General features: G+C 40.8%; 1 protein-coding gene across 1 annotated transcript in view; it reads left to right on the forward strand.

Moving 5' to 3' along the window:
- The first annotated feature begins 4,643 nt into the window (after window positions 1-4,643).
- The window catches only part of kirrel3b (kirre like nephrin family adhesion molecule 3b), a 141,370-nt gene continuing 121,488 nt past the window's right edge, over window positions 4,644-24,525 (forward strand). Inside the window, exons 1-2 of the mRNA XM_026363674.1 lie at window positions 4,644-4,827; window positions 4,955-5,022. Of these exons, the coding sequence (XP_026219459.1) occupies window positions 4,980-5,022 (43 nt within the window). The 5' untranslated portion in view covers window positions 4,644-4,827; window positions 4,955-4,979. The remainder of the gene's footprint in view (window positions 4,828-4,954; window positions 5,023-24,525) is intronic.

A 24,525-nucleotide genomic window follows, 5' to 3' on the forward strand; every position in this document is an offset into this window, starting at 1 on the left:
CCAACCTAATTAATTGAATTACTGAGTAGCTGCTGTTTTGCTGTGCTCTGCAAGAGGTGCTCCTTGAGCTTTGACATGCAGACTTGAGAAAGTACTGGAGAAATGAGATTTATTGCCATTTATCACTTGAGAAGAAACTGCGGGCTGCCCTGAATAATTCTGTGTTTTTTAAGTCAGACCCACATGAAAATCAATTCTGTATCCCTGTATTACAACACTCTGGCATAAGTGTATTTCTATGTTGCTTAGCCACATCAATTGATATGGTCTGGCTTGAAGGCTTCACATATATATTAACAAAATATAGCTTTGTTCCAGACTAAACACAGTGAGTCTAAAACTAGGTGATTTACAGTACTTATTGCTACTTATAGACATGTAAAAGTACTGTACATGTGGTGCACATGTACACAACATACACATACCGCGCATGCACTGTTGATAAATTAATTTCAATTACATATCGACAGTTCAATTTTAATTGTGCAGAACCTGGAGGGGTCCCAAAATGTGTTTCATCTTTGTAAAGAAATTATCAAGGAGTATGTCAGATGCAACATAGACAGATATCAACATTCTGGGCACATGGATGTATATGTATATATATATATATATATATATATATTGTTGCATGTAAAAAAAAAAGGAAAAATTAACCTACTAATGTCCATCTGTCTGCTGCTAGAGCAGAGTGGACAAAGAGGAGCAGTCACTCCTACACCTAGTGTACTACAGTTAAAATGTGAAGTATGCCGTTACTGTAAATCCACACAATATGAATGTATGTCATTCAAACTACAGGAGGGTACCAGCCTCAGTACCTTTCTAGAGAAAGCTGACATTCTTTCCTCCTCTGCAATGGTCAGATAAAGAAGAGAATCCAAAGTTACATCATTGTTTATTCACCAGAAAGCATTCAATTCTCAGACATTTATGGCTACGTTTGATGAAGTGTTTAAAGCTCCCATATGACTTCTATGATAAAGCTTCTGACGGTTTCTAAATATTTATTCAAACTACAGTGTATTATATCAGTATTGGAAATGCAATGGAAACATTATAAATCAAGGGAATGACAGCATGTGGACTCCTAGAGCATGAGCAAAATGCCACCAGTATCAGCACAGTTGAAAGTGAAATTGTACAGTGAACTACAGCAGTATGTTCACGTTTTGAAATGTAGAAAGCTGTGATGTTCTTTCATTTTTTTCTACATACAGTGACCTCAGAAAGCGGCTTAGCACAGACCATAGGCAATGCCATAATGAACAGGTCGATATTAACAACGAAGTGGAACACACTCCACCTGTTAATTAACCTGGTTGATGGACGTCACCAACAGTGCATCTTCTCAACAACGGAAGATTTCTATATGCATTTGATGAAATACTAATTAACAATCTCAAAAACTCTTTTATTTAAAACCGTTGTAAGTGAAGTCACAGGAGATTATAAAGCTTGCAAAGTTTTGTTGAATCTTTTAAAGTTTAGTTTGATAAATAAGAATTTGAATCTATATTTACTGGCAATAATCCCATACAAACCTCATACTGAATATTGTTATCCATTAAGTGAATTTCCGACCCACAATGCCCACAATTTTGTGTGCTCAATTATTAGAATATTTTTTTTATTGCACTGGCAATTATGCAGTTGATATAATAGCCTACATGATTTGTTAGAGAGTGTTGTACAATATGAGCTTAGGCTATTTTTCACTACCTTGTTAAAATGGCTACATCTCTGTGAATGCACTCGCAGGGTGCAGACAGCGTACATAGTTTTAATTGTGGTTAAACAGAACATAAAAAAAAAAAAAAATCAAGTGGTTTAAAAATTAGCACTTAGTTTTAAAGCCATTCAGTGATTGTGTGTTCGTCTTCACTTAAGCTCCACTCCACTTGTCTTTGGCAACATCGCTGAAAGCTTCAGTAATCACTGGGGCTTTGTGCTCCATTTGTTACAGATTGCTAATATGTTGTTAGGCACCTAGATCTGACTGTGTTTCTTTGGATATGCTCATTTTGTCATGTATATTAGTTTTTAACCTTTTGTGAGTAACATGCCATTGATGGGAGCGGAAGGGCATTTGCACATAATGTATAAATAACAGCAATTGTCAATATGAGTTAAATTGGGTCAAAACAGAATCACTCCACACTAACCTGTAACATGTCACTGTTAAAGAGATGGTCTGCAGTTAATAACATGGGTGATTCACATGTAACTCCTAAAGACTTATGTAGATATAAAAGTTATATCTACAGTACATCATTTAGTTCACTCACTAGCTCGCTCTTTTCTCTCGTTTGGTTTTTTGACTGTGGATTATGGTCATAACTGGTACAAAGAGGCTGTTAAACGTTGAGAAGAAGTATCCTGTCTCCCAAGTCATTTAATATTATGCCCCCTGTGGGTGCACTGTGGGTTTAACAGCGTATGAGCCCTGTGCATCTCCTAATATTTTCCTGCTGCCTGTGTAACAACATTATAATACAAAACACGTTGTTGTGGTGTTTTTTTTTTACTGACTGAGGTTTTTTGGATAGAGTGACCACCTTGAATTGTGAAAAGACAGTGAGACGCAGAATGAGAGCAGGATCCAGCTGAAATAGGAGGTGGATAATGAATGAGTTCTTTCCAGCTGTTTACTTATTTTTATTTTTTTATTTTTTTTGATAGAGGCTTCATTGTTTTTCATGACAACAAACTGGCTTCACTTCAGCTCACTATGCACAAATGTGTCCAAATATTTCAGTTATTAAAAAAAAAATCCACGCTTAGGGTTTATTTGTATTAAATAAATGATTGCGAGTATTGGAAATTTGTTTTTTGCCTGTTTACCTCATTCACCCTGGTTGTTCACCCTTCAAGCACATAAGCTCTATTGTTATTCTTTGCCCCTACTCATCATGTTCTTAGGCAGAATGCAAATCTGTTATCCTCTGGTTCGGCCGCAGAGGGGTTGTTTTTGTGTGTAGCTGTTAGTTGCGCTGATGAAAAGACCACCTGTCATCCTTCGGCCCTTTGATTAGATTAGGAGGTCAGAGGGATGGATTAAATTGATATGAAGTAGACTAGGTTCTCATGCCGTGTTTATTGTGTCATTATTAGAGCTCTGATCTGGAGCCACTGGGAATTATTGTACATTTTATATTAATAGAGGGTTTGTGCCTCTAGTCCAGATGTCATTTTTGCAAAGGAATGCAATCTCTGTGTTAATTGTCTGTAACTATTCAAATATGCAACTCTGGCAATCCATACAAAACTACAAATGTGAACCACTTGGTGATAAGTCATGAATCAACAAAGTCACTGACCTTCAACCAAGAGTGTTTATACATTTAGTTTAGTATTTCATTGGACAAGAAAAAAAAAAGATCTGCTGTTAGATGAAGTTAGAGGCTCGTCAAAATGACCTCTTCTTGGTGACAATAGAGTAAAGTGACATTCAGTCCCAACCAGAGTGATAAATCAGAACCATGTAGCTGAAACCTCTGTAGATTAGTAATGTCTCCTTTATAGTGAATGCACACCTACAAATAGGAAGTGATTACAGAGGTTCACTCCATGCCACAACAACCCCAAACCAAATAAACTCCTGCTACAATAATTAACACCATTGATTTGGCAAAATTAATTACACCAAGTCATTTGAAGGCGCGATTTGTTTTAATTGATAGTTAATTGTAGTAAATTTGGTATCTCAAGGAGATCGTTTTAGTCAAGATACAAATTATACAAATTAATTTGAGTACATTCATAGTTTTTTTTTTAATCATATTAATTACTTTTCCTACACAAACCCTTGGCTGTAATACCTGCCAGTAGTTATATTTATAAAATATAAAGAAATGGATAGATTGAAATGTCCCTGTTGAATATTTAACAGGCATAACCAGAAAAACATGTTAGTAAGCATGTGGTGCATATGGGTATTTTATGACATCTTGCATTGTGGTTGCATGAGTGTGTGACTAAAAACTGGATACTAATGAATACTACACTTTGGTCTTGAATGCTAATATGGCCTTTATCCATTTTCATGGCAGGGCAGAGATGGTCTAATTCATTGTTGTCTGTAGAATAAAAAAAAAAGCAAGGATTCGAACTGGGAGGAGGGGTGAAACAAGATTTTTGTTTTGTGAATGTGTCTTATTTGTAGCAGTGGAGACCAGTGGAGTCGCTCCTATTCTTATTATAATTAGAATCGCACCCTCTCTGTTTCTCCCATGGCAGCTCTCGTTCCCACAGTGAGGACCCGAGCCTCCCAGCCTCACACTCAGCCACAGCCACCCAGACAGGCAGGCTCGGCAGCAGCAAGAGAAAGAGAGTGAGAGAGAGAGAGAGAGAGAGAGAGAGAGAGAGAGAGAGAGAGAGATGGAGGGAGGAGTCTAGTTGTGGCGCTCTCTAGCCCCTGACTGTGTCTGCTATGTGAGTGGAAGAGCAAGAGAGAGAGAGAGAGAGTGCGATAGAGAAAGAGAAGGAAGGGGGGGGGGCAAGTGGGAACTGTAGAGACTGAGAATGGACGGGCAATGAGAAACCGTGCGAGCGAGAGAGAGAAAGAGTGGTGAGCGTGTGTATGCTCACAGTCAGCAGCGGAGACACACACACACACACAGACACACACACACACACACAAAGTCTACAAGCTCACATCAACAAGAGAGCGTGTGAAGCAGAGCTGACCACCGGCAACTCTGAAGAGTGACACATAGAAGAGGAAAGCCACAGAGAGAGAGAGAGAGAGAGAGAGAGAGAGACTTAAAAGAAGAAGAATCAGCAGAAGAAGAGAAGGACCAAAGTCAGACTACCAGCCTTCCACTGGTAAAAGGAGACACCACTGAGAGACTAGAGCATCCGTCCCCCACCAGCAGCACAGAGGAGCACTGTCTCATCTCGTGCATGTGTTTGTGCCAACTTCTTTTTCACCTCCGCCTACTGTTTTCCGTAGGTTTTGCCCTCTCCGCTCCCCAGTCATGATCCCTTGGGTCCTTTTACTCCTGTGGATATCCGGACACGGTGAGTTTTTCCAAATTAAGTTGCTTATTCATCACATCTTGCGTGCTTGCGATTACTATGTTACTTGCTGGCTGGGAACTGTGCCTTCGAATTTCGTCTCTTGCTGTGATGTCTGAGCTTGTGCTGCCTTTCGTGTTTTTAACTGCTTATAATATTGGCAGTCCGTTGTGCACTGTTATGTCTGATGCGAACGAGGGAGGAGGAAATGAAAAGGACGGTGACAGTGCGTCTGTCCTGGGGTGAACGAGCTGCGAATAGTTGGAGTCTGTACGCTTCTCCATCTCTGGTTAAATACTTCCTATGCAGCCTTGATATTCCTGTCACACACACGCAGACATGCACAAACAAAGCCCTCTAACCCCACTCCAGTGCAGTCAAGCATTCACTCCCGAGTCACATTGTTTTGAACTGACAGCCCTCCTCCATTGAGTCCAACTATGGGGGGTCTGGTCAAAAAGAACAGAGGGAGAAAAAGTTAACGGTAAAGTGCTTCAGAGGGCAGACTCGTGAGTATAGTTCGGCAACTCCAGCCCTATGGACTGTATCCCCCGTTGTTTTTTTGTTTTATTTCTAGACAGTCTGTTTGTGGACAGAATGAGGATAGATTAGTTGTTTCCCCAGCTTGCCACCAGGTGGTTGTCTTTGGAAAACAATATAAGTGAGTAAAGTGGAGCAGAACTCTACCTCTGTGGAGCCGCTGTGATGTACGGTCATGCACAGGTCTGAATGACACAGTGAGTGTTTGTCATGTCTGGCTCCACAGCGAGCGACCCTGGATTAAGCTTGACCGGCTCGAGGTCAACGACACAGTCGCCACCCTCTCTTCGAAGTTTGACCCCGTCACGCTGGACTAGGTTCTAAGGAGGGAACTGACTGAAAGAATGTGTCTATCTGTTCATATGTGTGTGTGTGCGCATAGTTATTTGCCCAGAGGGGGTTGTAACCTTTTGTGTTGAAAAACAGCACAGAAGAAACAGAACCCAGTCGTCATGAATCTGATATCTTCGTCGGCTGACACGTTGACGTGTCGAAATTGACAGCTCAAAGTTGGCTGCTGACGCGGTGGCAACACATGAAAACTTGGTAAACAAGATTATTTTTTTTTTAACAGCGCTGAATTCAGCTGTTCCACAGCTTATAACAGATAGAAAATAAAAAAGAAAAGCACTGCTCATCAAATACAACCGTTTGCTGTGATTATGCTTTTCTGCTGACTCGTTTTTTCGTTTAAAAACCGAGAAATAATCATCAGGAACGACCAATTTGAAACTGACTGGAGTGATGAAGCTTCTAATTCCCTCTTAGTATTCCCTGCACTTTAAAGAGTCTAGATATCTTTCAGCTTTACTGTCTCTTTCCTTTGACGATGTTCGAGCTGGGACAGTGATTGCGTGAGTCGAACCGCGAGGGTGGACATATTAAAGGGCGGTGGAAGTTTTCTGTCAAGGTCACTGCTAATGGGGCAATTACAGCGCTTTAAAAGCGGCATACAGTACACTGCACACATATATTGTACAACTGGCAACTGTTTCTGGTGTTGCTGCTTTGGTGTATTCGCTTTGTCAAGTCTTTGTGTACCATCTGTGCTTAATGTGATACAGCAATAAACGATGAGTTCTTAGTTTCTTCTCTGTCACTCAGCTAAATACCACTAAGTTTTTCTCCTTAAAAAAAAACAACAACACACAACTGACTTCTGCTGTATTTCTGTAGACGCTGAATAACCACCTAGGTATATCACAGATTAAAACTGCAAAGGGGGGTTGATTTATTGACATGCTGCGCATGCTTTGTATTGGGGGTTTGTGCTTTATTCCACAACCATCACATTTTCATTCACATACCATCACAGACTTAGCCCCAGTTCTGGGAACAACTAACACCACATCTCAGATAGCACCAGCAGGAATGAAGTGACTGCTACAACTGGAACGAGATGGGATTGCTGTGTATTTCAGCACAGTTTGTTATTACCATAATATAAGAGACAGCTTTTTCTGCCAGGTAAACAGGGGATAACAACCTACCTTCTCTATGCATGCCTCTGGGGGGAAAAAAAGTGCTTCCCCCGTAGCTTACTGTTGTTGTACAAATTACGGCTCTGTTTATGTGCCGAGTTGGTGTCAGCAGAAAGCTGCGGAAAACAATCTCATTTTTATGAACAGGGGGGCAGCGGGGAGTTGTGGCCGTATCAGTCATACACTTAGCTGTCCTGTGAGAGGGCGCACAACAAAAGAGAAGATGGAAATGAGAGACAGCCCAAATGCAGAGGCACTGAGCAATTCTTTTTTTTTGTCTCTCAACTTTGAGAAATAAACGCTCCAAAACGAGACACGGGGAGACAATAAAGAGGAGGAAAGCTGTTGCGAGACTCTCTTCGTCCTGACTGGGCTGTTACAGCATCTAGGGCACCTTTTCTTTCACTGTCACCTCTCCTGCCAGTGACAGATGACACCAGTCAGGAAGATCCAGGAGACAGTCTCCAGGTACACATTCACCTCAGGCCAAACTTGTCCAGGACCTTGTCCATCTCCTCACACCGGCTCCCTGCCATTCATCCTTCAGCCCATCTATACAGTGTCCGGTGTCTCTAACTACATTGTTCACTTGGTCCTTGGTCTGTTGATTTCACTCCTCACCTTGCAGCAATATGTTTCTCTCTCTCTCTCTCTCTCTTTCTCTGTGACTCTTCTGCTGCCCGTCTCGCTTCTGCCTTTGTCTTTCTCCCTCTCTCACTCTCTTGCTGAGATGCTGTATGATTGAGTACCTTTGCCTGTGCTGAGTAAAGGGTGAAATATGTGAGGGCATGATGTCCCCATGGAACAGGGGCAGTTTAAGAATTGTACTAGATGTGCCAGACTCTGAAGAAAATGTGCTAGAGAGAAAAATCACACGTTGTCAATGTTAAGTGTGTGTCACTTTCTCTGCGCCTCTTTTCTTCTTACTCTTCCTCTCTGCTTTTCTTTCTCTGTATGATACCTTGTGAAATTAATATACAATCTGTCTGGCTGCTAGTTTGTTCCACTTTTTTGGGGGGGAAATTAAATCTTTTTGTCAGGCTCCCCTGTATCAACGTTTGACCACTAGGGGCAGTGCTGCTGCACAGGAACAAAATCCCAATCTTCTTAAAAAATCTCCTGCCTCCTCCCTGCCCCCAGTCTCCTTCATTATCTCCCACCCTCTCACATATCTCGCGTCAGAACTCCTGATTTCACCACTTCGCCAGACTAAGCTGTTTCTTAGACCTAGAAAGCATGTCTTAATACCCCCGACAACCCCTATTTCTTTTACTGCTGTCTATTAACTGCTGTCTGACGACCCTAAACCAGCTTTTCATGGCCAGCAGGCTTTGAGACATAATTCTAAACCAAAGTACAATTAAATGTCTTTCCAATGTCATGTTTGGATTTGTGGATTTTTATTGACTAAGAGCTGATTTTCGCTCCTCCAAAAGGAAAAAAAGACGGAAAGGAAGCTTATTACACTGCAAAACACTTCTCAAACAGAAATACCAATTTTCATCCACATTATTATGAATAGTTTTTTGTAATCAAGAGACACTGATGTCTAATACATGAAATTATGAGCATAATAAGTCAGAGGAAATTATTTGATTTATTCGTATTCTATCTGAATGTTGAAACCAATATACAGGTTTTTTACATATTGTCAAAAACTGTCATGCTTCACTATTTAAGTTTCATGACTAATAACCATAAAAAAAAAGAGTGGTGTGTGTGAGCATTGTCTGTATTCTGGTGGGAGTCTGATACAGGGTGATCGACAAACATGGTAATAAACATGAAAGTGTCCTTGTCCTGTTCATGTGATTTCATCAATCGCTATATATGACAGTTGGTTCATGTAATTCTAGCCATCACACCATGCAAACACGGTGACAGATGATGTCATCGCTTTGTGATGGAACCCAGCGGCACGCAGTTTGTTTTCTTGTTTGTGCTGCATGTCCCATCAAGGCTATCCAGCATAAGTCACCTCAAACACTATGACCCCTGCTCATTTCTGTGCCACGATAGATTAAGTGCACTGTAATCCCTCAGAGCTGAGCTGAGTGTCCTGTTGGATTTTTATGGTAATAAGTAAACATATGAATAAATAATCTAGGAGACTGATGCAGCGCAGCTGAAATGTGTAAATCCCAATGTTTGCCAGTAGTTGTGGCATGACAGAAATGTTGTCTCCAAGAAAAAACTGTATATAATATGTACAGTATATAAAGTATATAATAAGAAATATAGAGATGAACCTATATAGTTGTTTATATATGTGTTGTTGTATGTGTCTATTTAAGAAAACTGCCTTCTACATATTTCAGTTCTAATAATCCTAACATAAAAATGCCAAATGTAAGTAAGTATAGTATATCCACTGACTGCAGTTTGGATAAAAGCCTCATTTCGAATCTGTCAGGATTCAGGTCAGCTAGAGAAGGGAGTGTGATTAGTTTGGAGCCTTCTTGGAAAACCAGGCAATGATCTGCTTCCCCTCATGCAGTCAGTCAGCCAGTCAACAAAATCAAGCTGTTTACTGTTGGGATTCATTATCCATCTAGAAGACCCTCTTCCCAGCCCCAACAGTTTTCTTTAGCACCAACCAATCAACCCCCCCAAGCCCCTCATCTCCTCTCTCTCTCTCTCTCACTCTCTGGATCTCATTCCTCGGGGATGAATTTATCCAGATTGGAGCACTCAGCAAAAGGGCATTATCCCGGATTACATGTCTGTTGGGCGGCAGTGTTAAGTAATTCAACCAGATGCTGTTGTGATCACTGGGTCACCTGTGAAGGCAGGGTTAGCAGCTGCACGTCTTCATACAGCTCTTTATTGTCAAACCTTTATCCATCGGAGACTTTGTCCTCGGAGGAGAGCAGGAGAGATAAGTGGAGTTGGTCGGTTTTTAAAGAGCGTTACATACAACATGTTGTTGAATGTGTACGAAAGCCCTCACTAAACCAGTTAGGGTTTTATTTGATGAAAGATTATGGGATGGATTAATGTCTTCTAAATTGCAGTTAAATGCACAGGAATCAACAGACTATGTTTTTCCTGCTAAAGCGAAGAAAGGCGACTCCATAGGAGTTTGGTTGCTCAGTTGTGGGGGGGGGGTGCTGAAAGTAGAGTAGTGCTGGATCATACTGTGTTATTTCTCCTTTGAGTGGGGAGGTGTGGCCGTACCAGTCATATCTTAGCTATCCTGCTAGAGAGTGAGGGGAGCAGCTGGGTTGAAAGAAAAATTGTGTTTTTTAGCTCGTTGGTGTCTCAACTAGCCGAGAGAGTTTGATACATGGAACATTTTTTCCTCTCTATTGGGATCTGTGATTTCTTGTAGAACACAGATGCTTTATGAGGTGGGTTCAAACATGAAGCTATATGATAGATATTTTCTCCCCTTTTTTTGTCAAAACTCTGCTTTGCAATGCGAGGCATTAATAAGGCTTTTGTTCAAGATGTTCACGCTGAGAAAATGTTGATTTCGTCTTACGTGCAGCCGTTCATTTAAATTTTTAAAACTGAATGGGAGATTTTGCTTCATTTTCACACTCCTAAAGGGTTTTTTTTTTTCATTTCAAATACGGTTTTGTAGTTCCAGAAATTGTACCATAAAGAAGCATCAAGCGAAGAAAAAACCCACTTGAATCCTGTGTCTAGAATGCAAAATGGTTCAGAAATATATCCAGAGTTCCCCTATCATTAGATATGTATTTTTTTAGGAACTCAGTGTTCCTTGTTTGCTGTGCAAAGGTGACACCACTGTGCCTGACTCAACATCTGCCATGGAAACAAAAACATGGCTATGTGGGTGAAAATGTAAAATCTGGACAAAAGGTGAAATTATATTGTACATTGCTTTTATACACAAATACAATTGTTGAGCTAAAATCTAAAAGATACAACATTTTTAATGTTTGTAGTAATTTTATGCTCTGCTAATGAGAAATCTAAACTAGGTTTGTAGAGTTTTTTGGTCACCTACAGAAATTTGTAGCAGACTAATTTGTATGCCTGTGACCTGACACTGCCACAGCACAGTATTGCAGCTTATGTCATGTTATATGTCCCCACTGCTTGAACATTTGTATATGAACCAGCCACCCGTCGCATTGATGTGACTGTGCAAGGCCGAGTGGGGAAAGATGCATTTGGTGCTTCAGCACAGGAGGCAGTTGAGGAATTGTGTTGCTGATCTGATAATGACTTCCTAGTGTTTAGAAGAGGAAGTTTCCATCACTCTCTGCTTCTTCCTCTCCTAACATTCACATGCCTAAGCTTCATAGAAATGTGTATGCATGTGTGATCTCTGTGCATTTGCTACCGTGCCACGACAATTACAGCTGCAAGCCTTGAATGGCAATATAAATGCAAATCAGCCTTTTAACTTGTACAAGCAGAATCTGGGGAGGGAGAAGCTTCTCACCTGTGGATGAATGAGGATGTGTCTCTGCTTGCCATTACAACTAATGTGCATGTTTTGAAAACAATGAAAATAGATCACATTTATATGTATTTCTATTTGCAAGCAAGCCTCGAGGCTATTGTATGAGTCTGGACTCCAGTGTAATAAAGTCCACTCTTGGGAAAACTTGTAGAACATTTGGGACAATCGCACATTGTGATCTGCCTCTAGCATTGCATCCCTACTTGTGTGCTTCCCTTTTACGAGATACATCCAAATTGTGCTCAGCAGTGCTAAATGGAAAGGCTTGGTAGCTTTTATTTAATAAACTGATAGGAAAACAGTTCTCTCTGTGGTACCAGACACCAAGGGTGAGAGGCATGGCTTTTTTGAAAGGCTATTTGATCTGGCACTGATGCCAAAAGATGTTTTATTCAGAAAAACACATCAGACACCATAACAGCACAAACGTGCTCTTGATCCAAGCCAAAACTTTTAACATCTGCCAAGGGGGAAAGTGTAGCTTTGAGAAAAATGTCTAATACTGCCTCCTTCCCCCAACTTTCCCATACACTGTGTAGAGTGTTTTTTTCAGATGCCAAATAAGACTATGAACCACCTGCCTGTCTGTAAGACAATTAAGCAATTTGGAAGAAAGGGCCATTCACTAGTGGGGATTGCAGCTTTAGCACATGAGCCAGAAACTGCCCTGAGTACCACCCCCTCCTCGACAAAAAAACTCTTCCAGCACCACTAATTTTGGCAAGGTGACAACTGATTCCAGTTTGTGTGTTTGTTGAGGGAAATGCACGAGCGTTTGACACCAGTCTTAGGAATTCTGCGACATGAGGTGCTTGGTTTTCATGTTGATAGAAAAATCCCTCTATCAGTCTCCAGACGAATTCAGCTTGAGGCCTGTGGCTCTGTGTCATTATAGTTGTTTACGAGGCAAAGCTTCATCTGGCAGAACCACCATAGAGAGAGACACGCTCTGAAAGACACACACGTACACGCACACACACCCCATACTCTCCCTTACATTACCAAAGACAAATCTGCTGGTGCAACGGATGAGAAACCCTGGAGTATGTGAGTCCTGAGAGCGAAATAGTATTGGTAGCTTCTATAACATGCTATAAATAAAGGGTTGCATCGATCTTCAAACATTAATATATCCTAATATAAGAAAATAGCTGTATTGATTGTAAGGCTGCGCCTCTGATGTTTCTTTAATATGGTACTGCTGGGATTCACTCTCCCCACTTTCATACGTAGCCTATTTTTATACGCAATAATAATGTGGTGTCAAAAGCAGGATCAGCTAAAGGCAATCCCTAGGTATATTTCACTATACGGGGTCTGTGCCACACGGCACCTTTCAGTGCCTTGGCACTTCTTTTATCTTATGCTCTTTCTTTATTAGCTGAACTCTTCAAGTGGATGTCAGAAACCTGATAGAGTAAACAAAGTGAATTAAAGTATAATTAATTTTTAGTGGCCACTTCAATATTCACTTTGCTGATTTGGAGGTTGAAAAGCTCTTGTTGTACTCTCTGATTTTATTTTATTTTATCAAGTGCAATTTAATATTGTGGAGGCTGGCCTGGCCACTGAAAAAAAAAAATGCTAATGCACATTGGGAAGTTTAAATGATTTGCTATCCTTTCAAATCTGTTGGCAGGGGTTTCAATCTGGCTGGCATCCTGGGGGAATTCACAGTGGTCATTGCTCAATCCCTGGGGGACATTAGTGCAAATCACAAAGGAGCACAAAAGTCATTTCAGTTTTTCACTTTCATTTGGCCAATGCCCAATACTAAATGGCAGAGAACTTGCTCACAATACTGGCCCAGGCAAACCCATTGCCTGCCCCGATTTCTAACCTTTTAAACCTGATTTAATCAAATCAGAGTACCACACTGCAGACCCATTTGAGACAACCCAAAGACAAACAGTTGAAGAGGAACCAAAAGGCCTTGGGTGAACCAAGGGCAAGGCCATCCATTACATCCTGTGCAATGAAGAGCACAGGGACACAGAAAATGCCTGTGGTGCACAATGATGAACAGACTCCACATCAGAGATTGGATTAGAGTGGCAAGAGAGAGAGCCCTAAAAGCCATACACAGTTTATTGAAGCCTTATCTAAAGCGATAATGTTACTAGAGAAAAGCCCATGCAATGATGGATGAGTGGACAGTGCCCTGTAAAGAACTAACATCAGACGAGATGGGTATGGTAGATAGGCAGGTCTACCATGGTCAACTCTTCTTTTTTGAAGAGCAGGAAGCAGGACCAGTGGATAGTTACGATAAAATGGACCGTCAATTGCTGGCACCCTGGTTACCCTGCAGTGTCATCATCGCAGGTGTATCTAGTTTAGAGAGGCTCTGAGCTCCGGTCCACTGCAATTTAGGTCCCATTTCATCACTGATACCCATGAGGCATTTTGTGGAAAATGGTAGCAGTGTTATTGGTGAGATTTGTATTCTCTCTGAAGGCTCTGATCTCTGCAGTAGTTAGGTTTATGATATATGAAATCTATGTTTGACCATGTCTTGTCTTTATACGTTGTTTTTCTAAGGGGGTCTGCAGTGCAGTTGTCACACTACTGTACGTAGGCATGCAGAAAATAGAAATAGAAATAACATGAAAACCAAAAGTATATCTGAAAGCTGTCATGGAGTCGCGAGAGGAAGACAAAGTAGCATTTAGGTAAAAGTCCTGTTTTCTTTTTTTTTTTTCTTTAGCATAACTAGAGGATTTTCTTCCTGCTGAGGAGAGGAGGGGGAAAAAGAAAGAGAGAAAGAACACTCTAAAGGAAGGGCATTCTTGTCACAAATTAAAACATATCTGCGTCTTGCAGTCCTAATCCTGAATGCCAGTGTATTTCTCGTCTGAGTAGAGTATTTGTGCGTACATGCAAACAAGCACAAATGAGATTATTCCTCACTTTCGTTGTATGCTAATTTTATTACTTCACACTGCTTGCCTATCTACTTCTAAACAGCTTTGGTTCAAACTACATGTTAATGTTTTTTTTTTCAAAGCGTATTATGCTGTGTATTTTCAGCCGAACGGCAGAGAAAGATAACAGATTTATAATAGTATTTAAAAAAATATATTGTTTTTAGCTTATGTTGCATTGTGATTTTGTTGGGAAAAGTCAATGCCACTCAGTCCCAGTGCTGTGTGACACTGACACAGCAGGACATTAAAAATACAGAAGGGCATCTAAAGAATATCGTGGCAGCACACAGTGGGATGTTCAGAGGTGTCACCAGTCCCCCCATCACCTCCAGGGCATGGCCCTTAAACTTCGCCCAGGTAATGGGCATTAATTATTAACAAGGGTTTCATTAAAACATGCAATTTGCTCAGACCCAGCTGTACAAACAGCCTCATTTGAAACATGGAGAAGGTATCTCATAAATTTATGTTGGATCTCCTGCAGCCTAAAGAGTCTTCTCCAGATGTGTGTGCTCCACACTGAGTGGAGAGTTAATGACTTGGCGTCCGCTGTCAGTCTTCATCTGCAGGCTCTCTGAAACTGCTTAATACTTTAATATTTTTCCTCAGTTTTTGCTTGGAGATGTGTAAAATCTGTTTACTGGATTGCTTAACTATTTAAAACATTGGATCTGATTCATTTATTTAGCAATTAGCAAATATTTGCATTCTAATTTCAAATACAGCTAAATTCATTTATATCCACAACATATTTTAAATACAAGAACCTCTTTAAAAGAGAGCCTTCTGTGGGTCTGGGGATTGGTACTTGTGTTGTTTACTCTAAAGCAGACATCCTTTAGCTTCTCCCTCAGCTCTGATCCTTTTGATCATCACCTCCGTATTGGATATAAAATGGAGAATGAACAACTCTGCAATACAAGTGACTTTCAGAGTTCTGTGACTCTTTGAAGGCTGCCAAACAAGTGTCTTTCATCTCAAAAAACCAGCAGCGCCTTGTACCAAAAGAGAACAGGACAAAATGAGAGAGGAAGGCTGTATACAGGGGTAGGACATGAAAAAGTGAAGACTGTGGGGTCTCTTTGTGATCGCATTTCCTCTAAGGCCTCCTGTAAGGGAAATGTACTTCATACAGAGGTAATAGCTGGGCAGCTGTCAAAAATCTAGAGCCTGAAAAATGGTGAGAACAAAAAAGTTTGACTCTATGTAGCAGGCCAAGAATATTATTTGCCTTCTGAAATGCTAATTCCTTCCCTTCTCAATGAGGTAACAGGTCCAACAGGTAATGCAGAATGAATCTTGGGTAAATACTGATGACAAAATTTAAGATTTATACGTGCATCTTTGGCAGTGAGAGACATTACATATTTTGTCTGTGGCAATATACAAATGGCTACCATGGTTTGAAAATGGTTTCCTGACACACAGCATTAGATCTGAACAACAAAGATATTGACTGTTTGTATGGGGAACACTGAACAGGAAGTGAATTCAGCAAAATCCAAATAAAGAAATTAGTGAGCTCTGTTGTGTAGCAGACAACAATGGAAAGAAAAAAGAAGAGAGGCACATATTTCTAGAATCTGTTATCCTTGAATTAATGATGGAACAGGAGCAGCAATGTTCCCCTACTGAGACATGAACCAGATTTCAACCCGGAGCTCCCTGGAGGTGAGGGCCAGCATCTCTCTGACAGGACATCTGGTCCCTGAGCATGGCCACCAGGGGGTCAGTGTTGCCACCTTAATTGTAATGTCTCCCTCTTCCTCCCTGTGCAAAACTAGGGCAGCTTTCCATAAAAGAGGAGGAGTAAGAGGGGAGTGACTATTTGCTGGGCCATGTCGGCATGCCACATCATTTAAGCTGACAACTCTAATAAATTACAGCAACAGATTGCTGTGAACAAATAAAGCTTAATGGAAACAAAGTGAGAATTATCAGCCAAGAAGAAAAAAAAACTGAGAAAAAGAAAGAAATTAGTGCAAAGAGAGTAGATGAAAGGATGTCAGGCCTGCATTACACTGGCATTAAATGAGCAAATTGCCACTTTGAGAGATAGGAAATGTTCTGTTCTCATCACTGCTTCTGTTGAAGATCAAGAATAATGAGCGTATCCCTGAGCAGACCCAACATATGTTTCCTATCTGAGTTCTCAAAATCTTCCCCCTCCATTGCTTGCTTCGTCTCCCTTTCTCCTTGTTTTGCCTTCAAGAATAGATTATTCTGCTCTGTAGGACCCTTGCTCCATCAATTCAGCTAGGCCAGCGAAAGCCTGTAAGACCATGTCGTTAAAATGCTTAGGCATGTGGAAGAGAACGACCAGATGGAAGGAGGTCAGGGGAAACATTTGTCAGGTGCCATCAGTCTGAAAGCTGTCCATCTACAGACCGTTGCAAGAAAGGCATGTCAGAGACAGTCCACATTTACCACCCCAGATGTATGACATTGACTTGGAAAAAAAAGCCAAATGCAGTGAGAGGTACCGTGTAATGAGCCCAAAATATGCAACACCCCCATTAACGTGAACTGCCAGGTGCACAGTAAGTGTTGGCGTTAACCTAATTTTAAAAAATAAAAGCTCTCAGCTTGGTGAAGTGAACACACTTCCTCTGAGAACAGACAGGAATCAGAGTCTGAGTCACAGCTGAGTCATATCCATTTGATCGAATACAGGTAGGCAAAATTGAAGCAACCTTTGGCGACTTTAGTAATTTGGCACCATTGGGAGTAAAGGTCAATTGCAGAGGTTTTATTTTATTCTGTGCCAACTTTCTTTTCCATTTGACAGTTGTGCGAGTGAAAATGTTTCCATATTTCTGACCTGTTTTTAAAATTATTTATTTATTTTTTTGCTTTCAGTCAGTGATTAAGTGTTACATGTGCAATGAGATGTGTGCACCCTGAATACAGTCTTACCATGGATGGTGGATGGATAATAATAATAACATTAGTTTAAGTAATCATATATTACAATCTTAAAAACTAAAAAACAATCTCACTACCCGTTCTCAAATTAAGTGGAGTGGTTGAAGATACCACAGGGGTGCTGTTGTGTTGCTGAATTAAATAGTGAAGCATCTGAGCCCTGCGGGGAGGTCCTTAACCACAGGCAGAAGTTTTCTCTAGCCTACTTTGTTAGCCAGAATGTACTGGACACAATCCAAGGTTAGTAGGCACCATGGACATAGAATCCCATTGCTTTTATAATGAGCTCTGCAAAGGAACTGAAGAGGTCAGACAACACAAGACTAAGATGAAAACTAATTGAGAATGTCACTCAATAACAATAAACCAATAAGCCAAACTGCTACCTCCTTATGCATGAAAGCTGTTTGAGCAACCACTTAAAGTGGAACAGTGAGGGGATCTAGGGGAGACGGGTGTGAGGCATAATATGTGTGCCTTGGGGATATTGTGCGTCCTGCTTTTTAACCACATTCTGTGTGCATTTGTGTTTCCACATGTGTTTGTGTGCGTCCCTGCATGCACCTGTGTGTGCATCTGTGCATGCTTTGTGTGAGCAAGTACTATATAGAGTTTGTGCACTTAGCGTTGGTGTGTATGCATGTGCGAGTGTGAAGAGACCATAGAGGTCCGTCCAACAGAGAGCACTGCATTTTGAAAGGTGCCAGAATGAGTTTGTCACAGAGAGCGTAAACTTGAGGAGAAAGGGGACTGTGGAGAGAGAGAGACCTTCCCCAGGCACCCAGAGTCTGTCAGACTGATTAAGTCACACGGCTGGAGTGAGAGTTGGGAAACTGAACCAGAGCATGCTAGGGGAGCATGGTATGACAGCGAAGAAATAAAGAAATAAATAGCAACATGTAAGTATTAACATGACCTCATGCCACATGTGCACTTACTTATACCTGACCCTAGAGACTCACGCTGGGACACAACACACCAGCCCGCATCCCATCCTCCCACCCTGCAGCCTCCTCGCCCTGGGGCGACATAAAGCAGGTCAGGGGCATCTTAAAGTTCACGAAATGCAACATGACAGGACAACTCTAACATATGCCTGTATGACAGTGAAGCAAATAGATGACTGATGGCAGAGCACTTACGGGGAACAGAGAAAACCCAGTATGAGGAACACTGACTTCTCTGCGTTACAGTTGCTGCTTTAGTTTATCCTCTTAGGGCCACAAACTGTAAGTTTTAACTTGATAATGAATGGCTCTATACTCATTTGTGAAACATGAACAAAAAAAGAATCAGCCCACTCTGAGGCCTGACCTGTCTCTCAATGCTGCTGCATGTGGCAGAAAGGCCAAGGACCTTCGAACCCTCAAGAAAGAATGGCAGACTACCACACCACATGGCCGTATCATCCACCAGACTGAAAGATGAACTCTTGTTCTTTGTTCAAGAAACCACGGGTGTTCTGAGATGCCCTACATACAGTGTCTATATCTCTCTCAATCTATCTCTCTCTCACACTGAGAAGCACGGCTGAGTTGTTGGTATATGGCAGAAGGGCAGCATCATAAACAATACTGAAGGCTACCCACATACAAAACTTTTGGCATAAAAGTGCAAATGAGACAAGAGATAGAGAATAGCTTCCAGTAATGGCCTCAGTAAAGCCAGGTAGATGGTGGATAGTTCTCACTAGCTGGAAATGTAAAAAAAGGCTACCATTTCAACTTTGTCCTCCTACGACTGGCCACCCCCATACTGAAATTAACATCACTCATCCTCTCCTCCACAGGCTCTAAAATCCCAGTGCAATGCCAAATCACAATCCATAGCACCTCTAGCTTTAAATGCTAATTGTTCAGTATTCGAAGAGAGAAAAGAGCTCCCTGAATTAAGAGTCATTTAGCGAGAGACCGAGTTCAGCACAGCATTGTGATACCTAGGGGCTAATTTCTCTGCTATCTTGCATAGATCTCTAAAATTGTAGTGCCGAGTTGCTCTCTCCACATTATAATGCAAATTCAAACCTGCGCTTAGCTTCGCAAGTAATTACTATGGCAGAACAAAACAGCACATTTAATAGGTTCAAAGTATTTCATCAAACAAGAAACAAGAAAACTACCTTTGTGAGAAAATATGGCTTTTGTCTGTGTTTAGGACCTAAAATCGATGTGTACTAAACAGCACTTTGGTCTTTGCACAGGTTTTAATTTGTCAGACAAGAACTTGTTTCAGCTGTGCTTCTTTCAAAGGGCATTGAAACAAATAGATTTCTCAATATTGAGAAGCACTCCAGGAAGTTTTTTTTTTTTTTTTACCATCCGTACACTGGTGCAAACAATGGGGGCAGTACGAGCATTTGATCAAGGACTCTGTGTTGATGACAATGGAAAATCTGCAGGGTGTCCCAGGAGTGTTGTAACCTTACATTCAAAGTACACTTTTACTTTACACTTTTTCCTTTTTGGCATCCTCTCTTCTGCCACTTTCTTCACTGTGTTGACTGAATTTAGTTGCCAAGATCAGTCAGTATCATCAAAAAAAAAAAATGCAAATAGATAAAAAAAAGTGAGTTCATGTTTTTTTTTATTATTACTTTATCTTGAGATATTGCATCTTATTTACTGCATTTCTTTTCTCATTACTGTGTCAGAGATGTCATTTTAAATATTTCAGTGTATGTCTATATGTGTCCATGTGTTTTGGATTCAAACATGATCAGGGTCAAAGGTCAGATTCTCTAGCTGCTCTGTTTTTCCTACGGCCATCCACTGCCACTTCTTTGTGGCCTCTGTCTGAACTAGACAGGCATAAAGAGCAATCCTCTATGGCTGGGCTCGACCCCAGTGCTTTGACTGGTCTGAAGGTCTGGGCCAGTAGCACCAGCTGGGTCCCTCTGCCACTTGCAATACATACTTGGATAACGTCGTACAACTGCAGACAGCATGTGGGGGTCACAGTGACAGTTGCTGTAAGATCTCTGTGCTGGTGTCACTAAGTTCTGATCTATTGCGATATGTGGATTTGAATCTAATTAGAAATCCTCTTGATCTTCCGAACAATAATCTAATCACTCGAATTAGGCGAATACTTGTGGTGTGTATCGGTGCACTTGTCTTACAATTGAGCCTTATGTTTTTAACATATAGAGGCTTAATTAGGAGCCTTTCCAATGGACTAGTCTTAAATAAAGCATTAATTAAGACTCTCATTGGGTACTAAGAGCTTACTAATTAGAAGTACCTTACATGGATGTAGGTATTTTGTGGACACAGTAATTGCGATAGAAGGTAAATGTCAACATGTTCACAAAATGGACAAGTAATTTAATGTACTATAAATAAATAGACACAAAACCTCAATAAAAAAGTAAATAGCATGCACAGACACCTGACAAAGGAAACAATGTGAGCCAATAAAACATTAGGTTACATTTTACAAATGCTGGTATTTAAAACGAGCCTTAGTTGACAACATGATATAATTTTCTATCATGTGTTTTCCAAAACCTCACAGACAGACACTGGACTGTATATTTGCATGTGCATTCTCGCTGTCAGCTGGTCAATAAAACAATAAAACACACAGTGTAATGAAAAGAATGCCCACTGAGCTAGACACAGAGCCATAGAGCCAGTTCAGTTCAGACTCTTTAATCCAGACACCCCTTTTGCTTTCACTTCTTCTTGCAGAGTGCTCTGAACCTGCTGCGAAATTGAATTTTCCACCACTGTGTGTATGTGAACCAACCAAGCACTGCATTGTCAGAGTACTCAATTAGCTCCCAAGGCGGAAGCCAAAATGTTTTCCAACAGTAAATGTATTCTTCACAGGGCAAGCTCTTATTAGCATAATGCCTCTATTCCTATAGCACGGAGTTAGAGTGCCTGCCCAAGGTTGAAAACAAAACCGACAACAGCCTCAAGCTTTAATATCAGTGTCCCTCTATGCCATATCATATCATACTTAGGAACTTACTGGAGTCAGTGAAGAGAAATGTTAACCTCTGCTTAAAATATCTCATTAGCATAAGTGAAAACTCTTTCTGGTTTGTGAGGCTGGAAGGACTGCATTTATATATATATAATATCAATGGGCTGAGGCATTAAAATCAATCTGCACTCACAAATAGCTGAACAGTTGTCTGAAAGAAAGTGACATTGAAATCAGACTACGAAACTTTTTTTTTCCAACTGAAAAGATGTAATAGAAAAGAAAAACATGAAGACAAAAGCTTGTCTTAACAACTGGAGACCCTGGCAACTACTTTTACTTGGAACCCACACACTTTCTTTGACTAAAGTGGCACTATGGTAGTAATGCAGTGGATGTAGCACAGACGGCCAAACAGTCAGAGGGTTGTAATCTTGCCTGCCAGTGCACTATAGTGGCTGCTCACTCTCATTATTAAGGTGCCATCGAGTCCAAATTTAGAGCCCCTGTGTTTGTCTCCTACCCTGGGCCTTGTATATCAGCCCCAACACGCACACACACACACACACACACACACCCATGACAGCTTCCATCACACACACAAGGCACGGATTTCAAATGGGATGCGGGTTGAGGTTTGTTAATGGTTTGTGGTAATAGGAGACTTACTCACACCCAGTACTGGTGTAAATTTTGCCAACAGTCTTTTCACAGAGGGTCTGTCACAAAGATTGGGCAGATGTCAAATGTGAAGCAAAGTGTCAGTCTGCCAAAGCAGCTTAATGTAAAACCAAAGGCGGGATGAGGTGACATGGGTAATGATGTTTTGTGTGTGTAATTTTATTATTTTTTTAACTGAATCATATATTTCACTGTTTTTTCAAATGTATTATAAAGGAATTGAATAATGAATATGCCAGTGGTAATAGGATGATCAGTTTTATTTTTCATGCTGTATGATTGCTGATGAAATTATTTGATGTGCTTACCACAGAAAGTGTAGAATAAAATAAAGCGCTGCTAATAAGTTACATTGATTTACGTACAAAGTCCTGTAGCTATTCAATTTGAAGCTGAAATAATTAGAGAGAGAGGAAATTGTGAAAATAAATGGCGCTGGCTGGCTTTTTTCCCCTCGGTGGAAATCAGGGTTGCAGGAACGCACTCTTTATTAAATTTGAGACGTTAACATTAAGAACCTCAGTGGAAACATCCTACCATTGTCTTTGGTTTGTATCCCTGAAGGCCAAAATGTTAACGGTTATGTAGACATAGGTGTATGTGTAATTGGATGTGTGTGTAGGAATGTCTTTCAAAGTGTCTGCTCTGAAGTGTCTGAGTTAACCTTCCCGAGGCTTTTAATGGAGCACTCAGATTAGTGCGCCCTCTATAAGGCAGAGACAGCACCAGGATTAACCTTGTTTTAAATGTGCCGTGTGAGAAAGATTGGTTGACCTTATAGTGACATAGGCTTTGGACAAACCATCTCGCTTGATAGAAACTGGCTGTTAATGGACTTCACAGTGCCAAGAAACACCCTGACGACATATGCTCATGTTTGAGATTAATATTATTTGCCTTCTACTCTCCCTACTTGCTACAGAGTCAAATTAATTTCCTTCTTTGGCACGTCATTTTGGCCCCTGTCCTTTGGCAGACCTTCTCTGACGCATTTCTTTCCCCTCAGAAGGACTATGATCTAATTTTGTGATCTGCTCTGGTCTCACCTGCCCTGTCCAGGAACAGTCTAATGCTCTTTAGCCAGGAGTTTCAGAAGAAACAGTGTCTGTACCATTTGGGTGAAGACTCTTCTAGTCTAACAATTATGAAAAGTCATGTATAGTGCTATATTATAAAGAAATCAAGAAACACAAGCAAATTACATCCTTCGAATCTTCTCAAGCGTGTCAAATATTTCATTATGAGGACAACAAATGATGTTTAGATCCAATATGGTCCTCATAAGGTCAGGAGAGAAACAGAGGCACTGCAGAAATGGTGGAAGAGTCATCATTAATCCTCACCATTAACAGAGGCCATTGCCCAGGATTGGGGCAGTTGGATTCTGTGTCTGAGATGAGCTGCACTTCCTGAGAAAATGAAACAGGATGATGGAGATCAGTGACAATACCGACTGGATAATCATGCCCAAATCACAGCCATCTGCTCTCAATCTCCACCCCGATCTACACGCACTGCCGTCAATCCCTTCCTACCAAATCCCTAAATCCAGACAATCTGTAGCACTCAGTTTAGGACCTCTGCTAATCCAGCAAGCAAGCCCACATTACTGGACAGGAAGGTACAAGACCCCGTGGACCCTTCCTCCCTCTAGAAATGAAATGTATCCTTTATGTTCCGCTTTTATAGGCTGATCCATTGCTGTTTCATAGATTCCTCTTTAAGTGAGCGGGCATACACAAAATGCAGGAAGTAAAAAATAACAATATGCAAAGATAGTTTTAGTCTGTAGTGTCTATTAATTAAACAACAAATTGAATACTAGTTTAGCAGGAATGCAGGGTGTAAATACAAACCAAGAGGACTTACTGATTACTGGGAGATGCCTTGACAGCAAGCTTGATGTGGGTGGAATATGTTTGTATCTCTTTTTTTTTCAGATATGATTCATATATAAAGTGCCACCACAGATAATGGTGGCACTATGTGCTACTACAACATGATGTACTTTTTACCAGTCACAGGCAAAGTCATATTTAGAATATCACACCAGAGAGTGCTGTGTGTCTCGGGCAACCGGTCTTGTGGCTAGAGGGTAATTTCAGGAACCTGAAATACCAATTGGCTCACTGTTGAGTTTGATAGGATGAGGAATCTTGATAAATGAAATGTACCTTGACTTTTCCTGATGCATCCGCTCAGCTGCAAACCTCAACTGCACTCACTGTTTGAGATTGGTGTGACTGCCAGAGAGGTCAGCAACTAATATTTTTCTCCTGAGCACTGATACAGAACATTTCAGAAAGCAAACAACAGACTCAAACCCCTTAAAAATAATGTAGAAAAATGAAGCAGTCTCTCTGTGACACCCACACTCAGTACACATTCTGATATATAAACAGTGCATTGTTAGAAAAAATGGGTAAAAAGTCTTTTGTTTTCTTGAACATAATAAAAAAGTATAAATTTAATCTCTAAAATATCATATTTGTTCATGCCAAGTTTTCTTATAAGGGTTTTTGGTTAATGTTTTTGCTGTTAACTGTTAAATAGTGAATCTGAACAATAGTAATAATACAATTAT

This window comes from Anabas testudineus, chromosome 13 (assembly GCF_900324465.2).
Source record: "Anabas testudineus chromosome 13, fAnaTes1.2, whole genome shotgun sequence".
In the NCBI taxonomy this organism is placed as follows: Eukaryota; Metazoa; Chordata; class Actinopteri; order Anabantiformes; family Anabantidae; genus Anabas; species Anabas testudineus.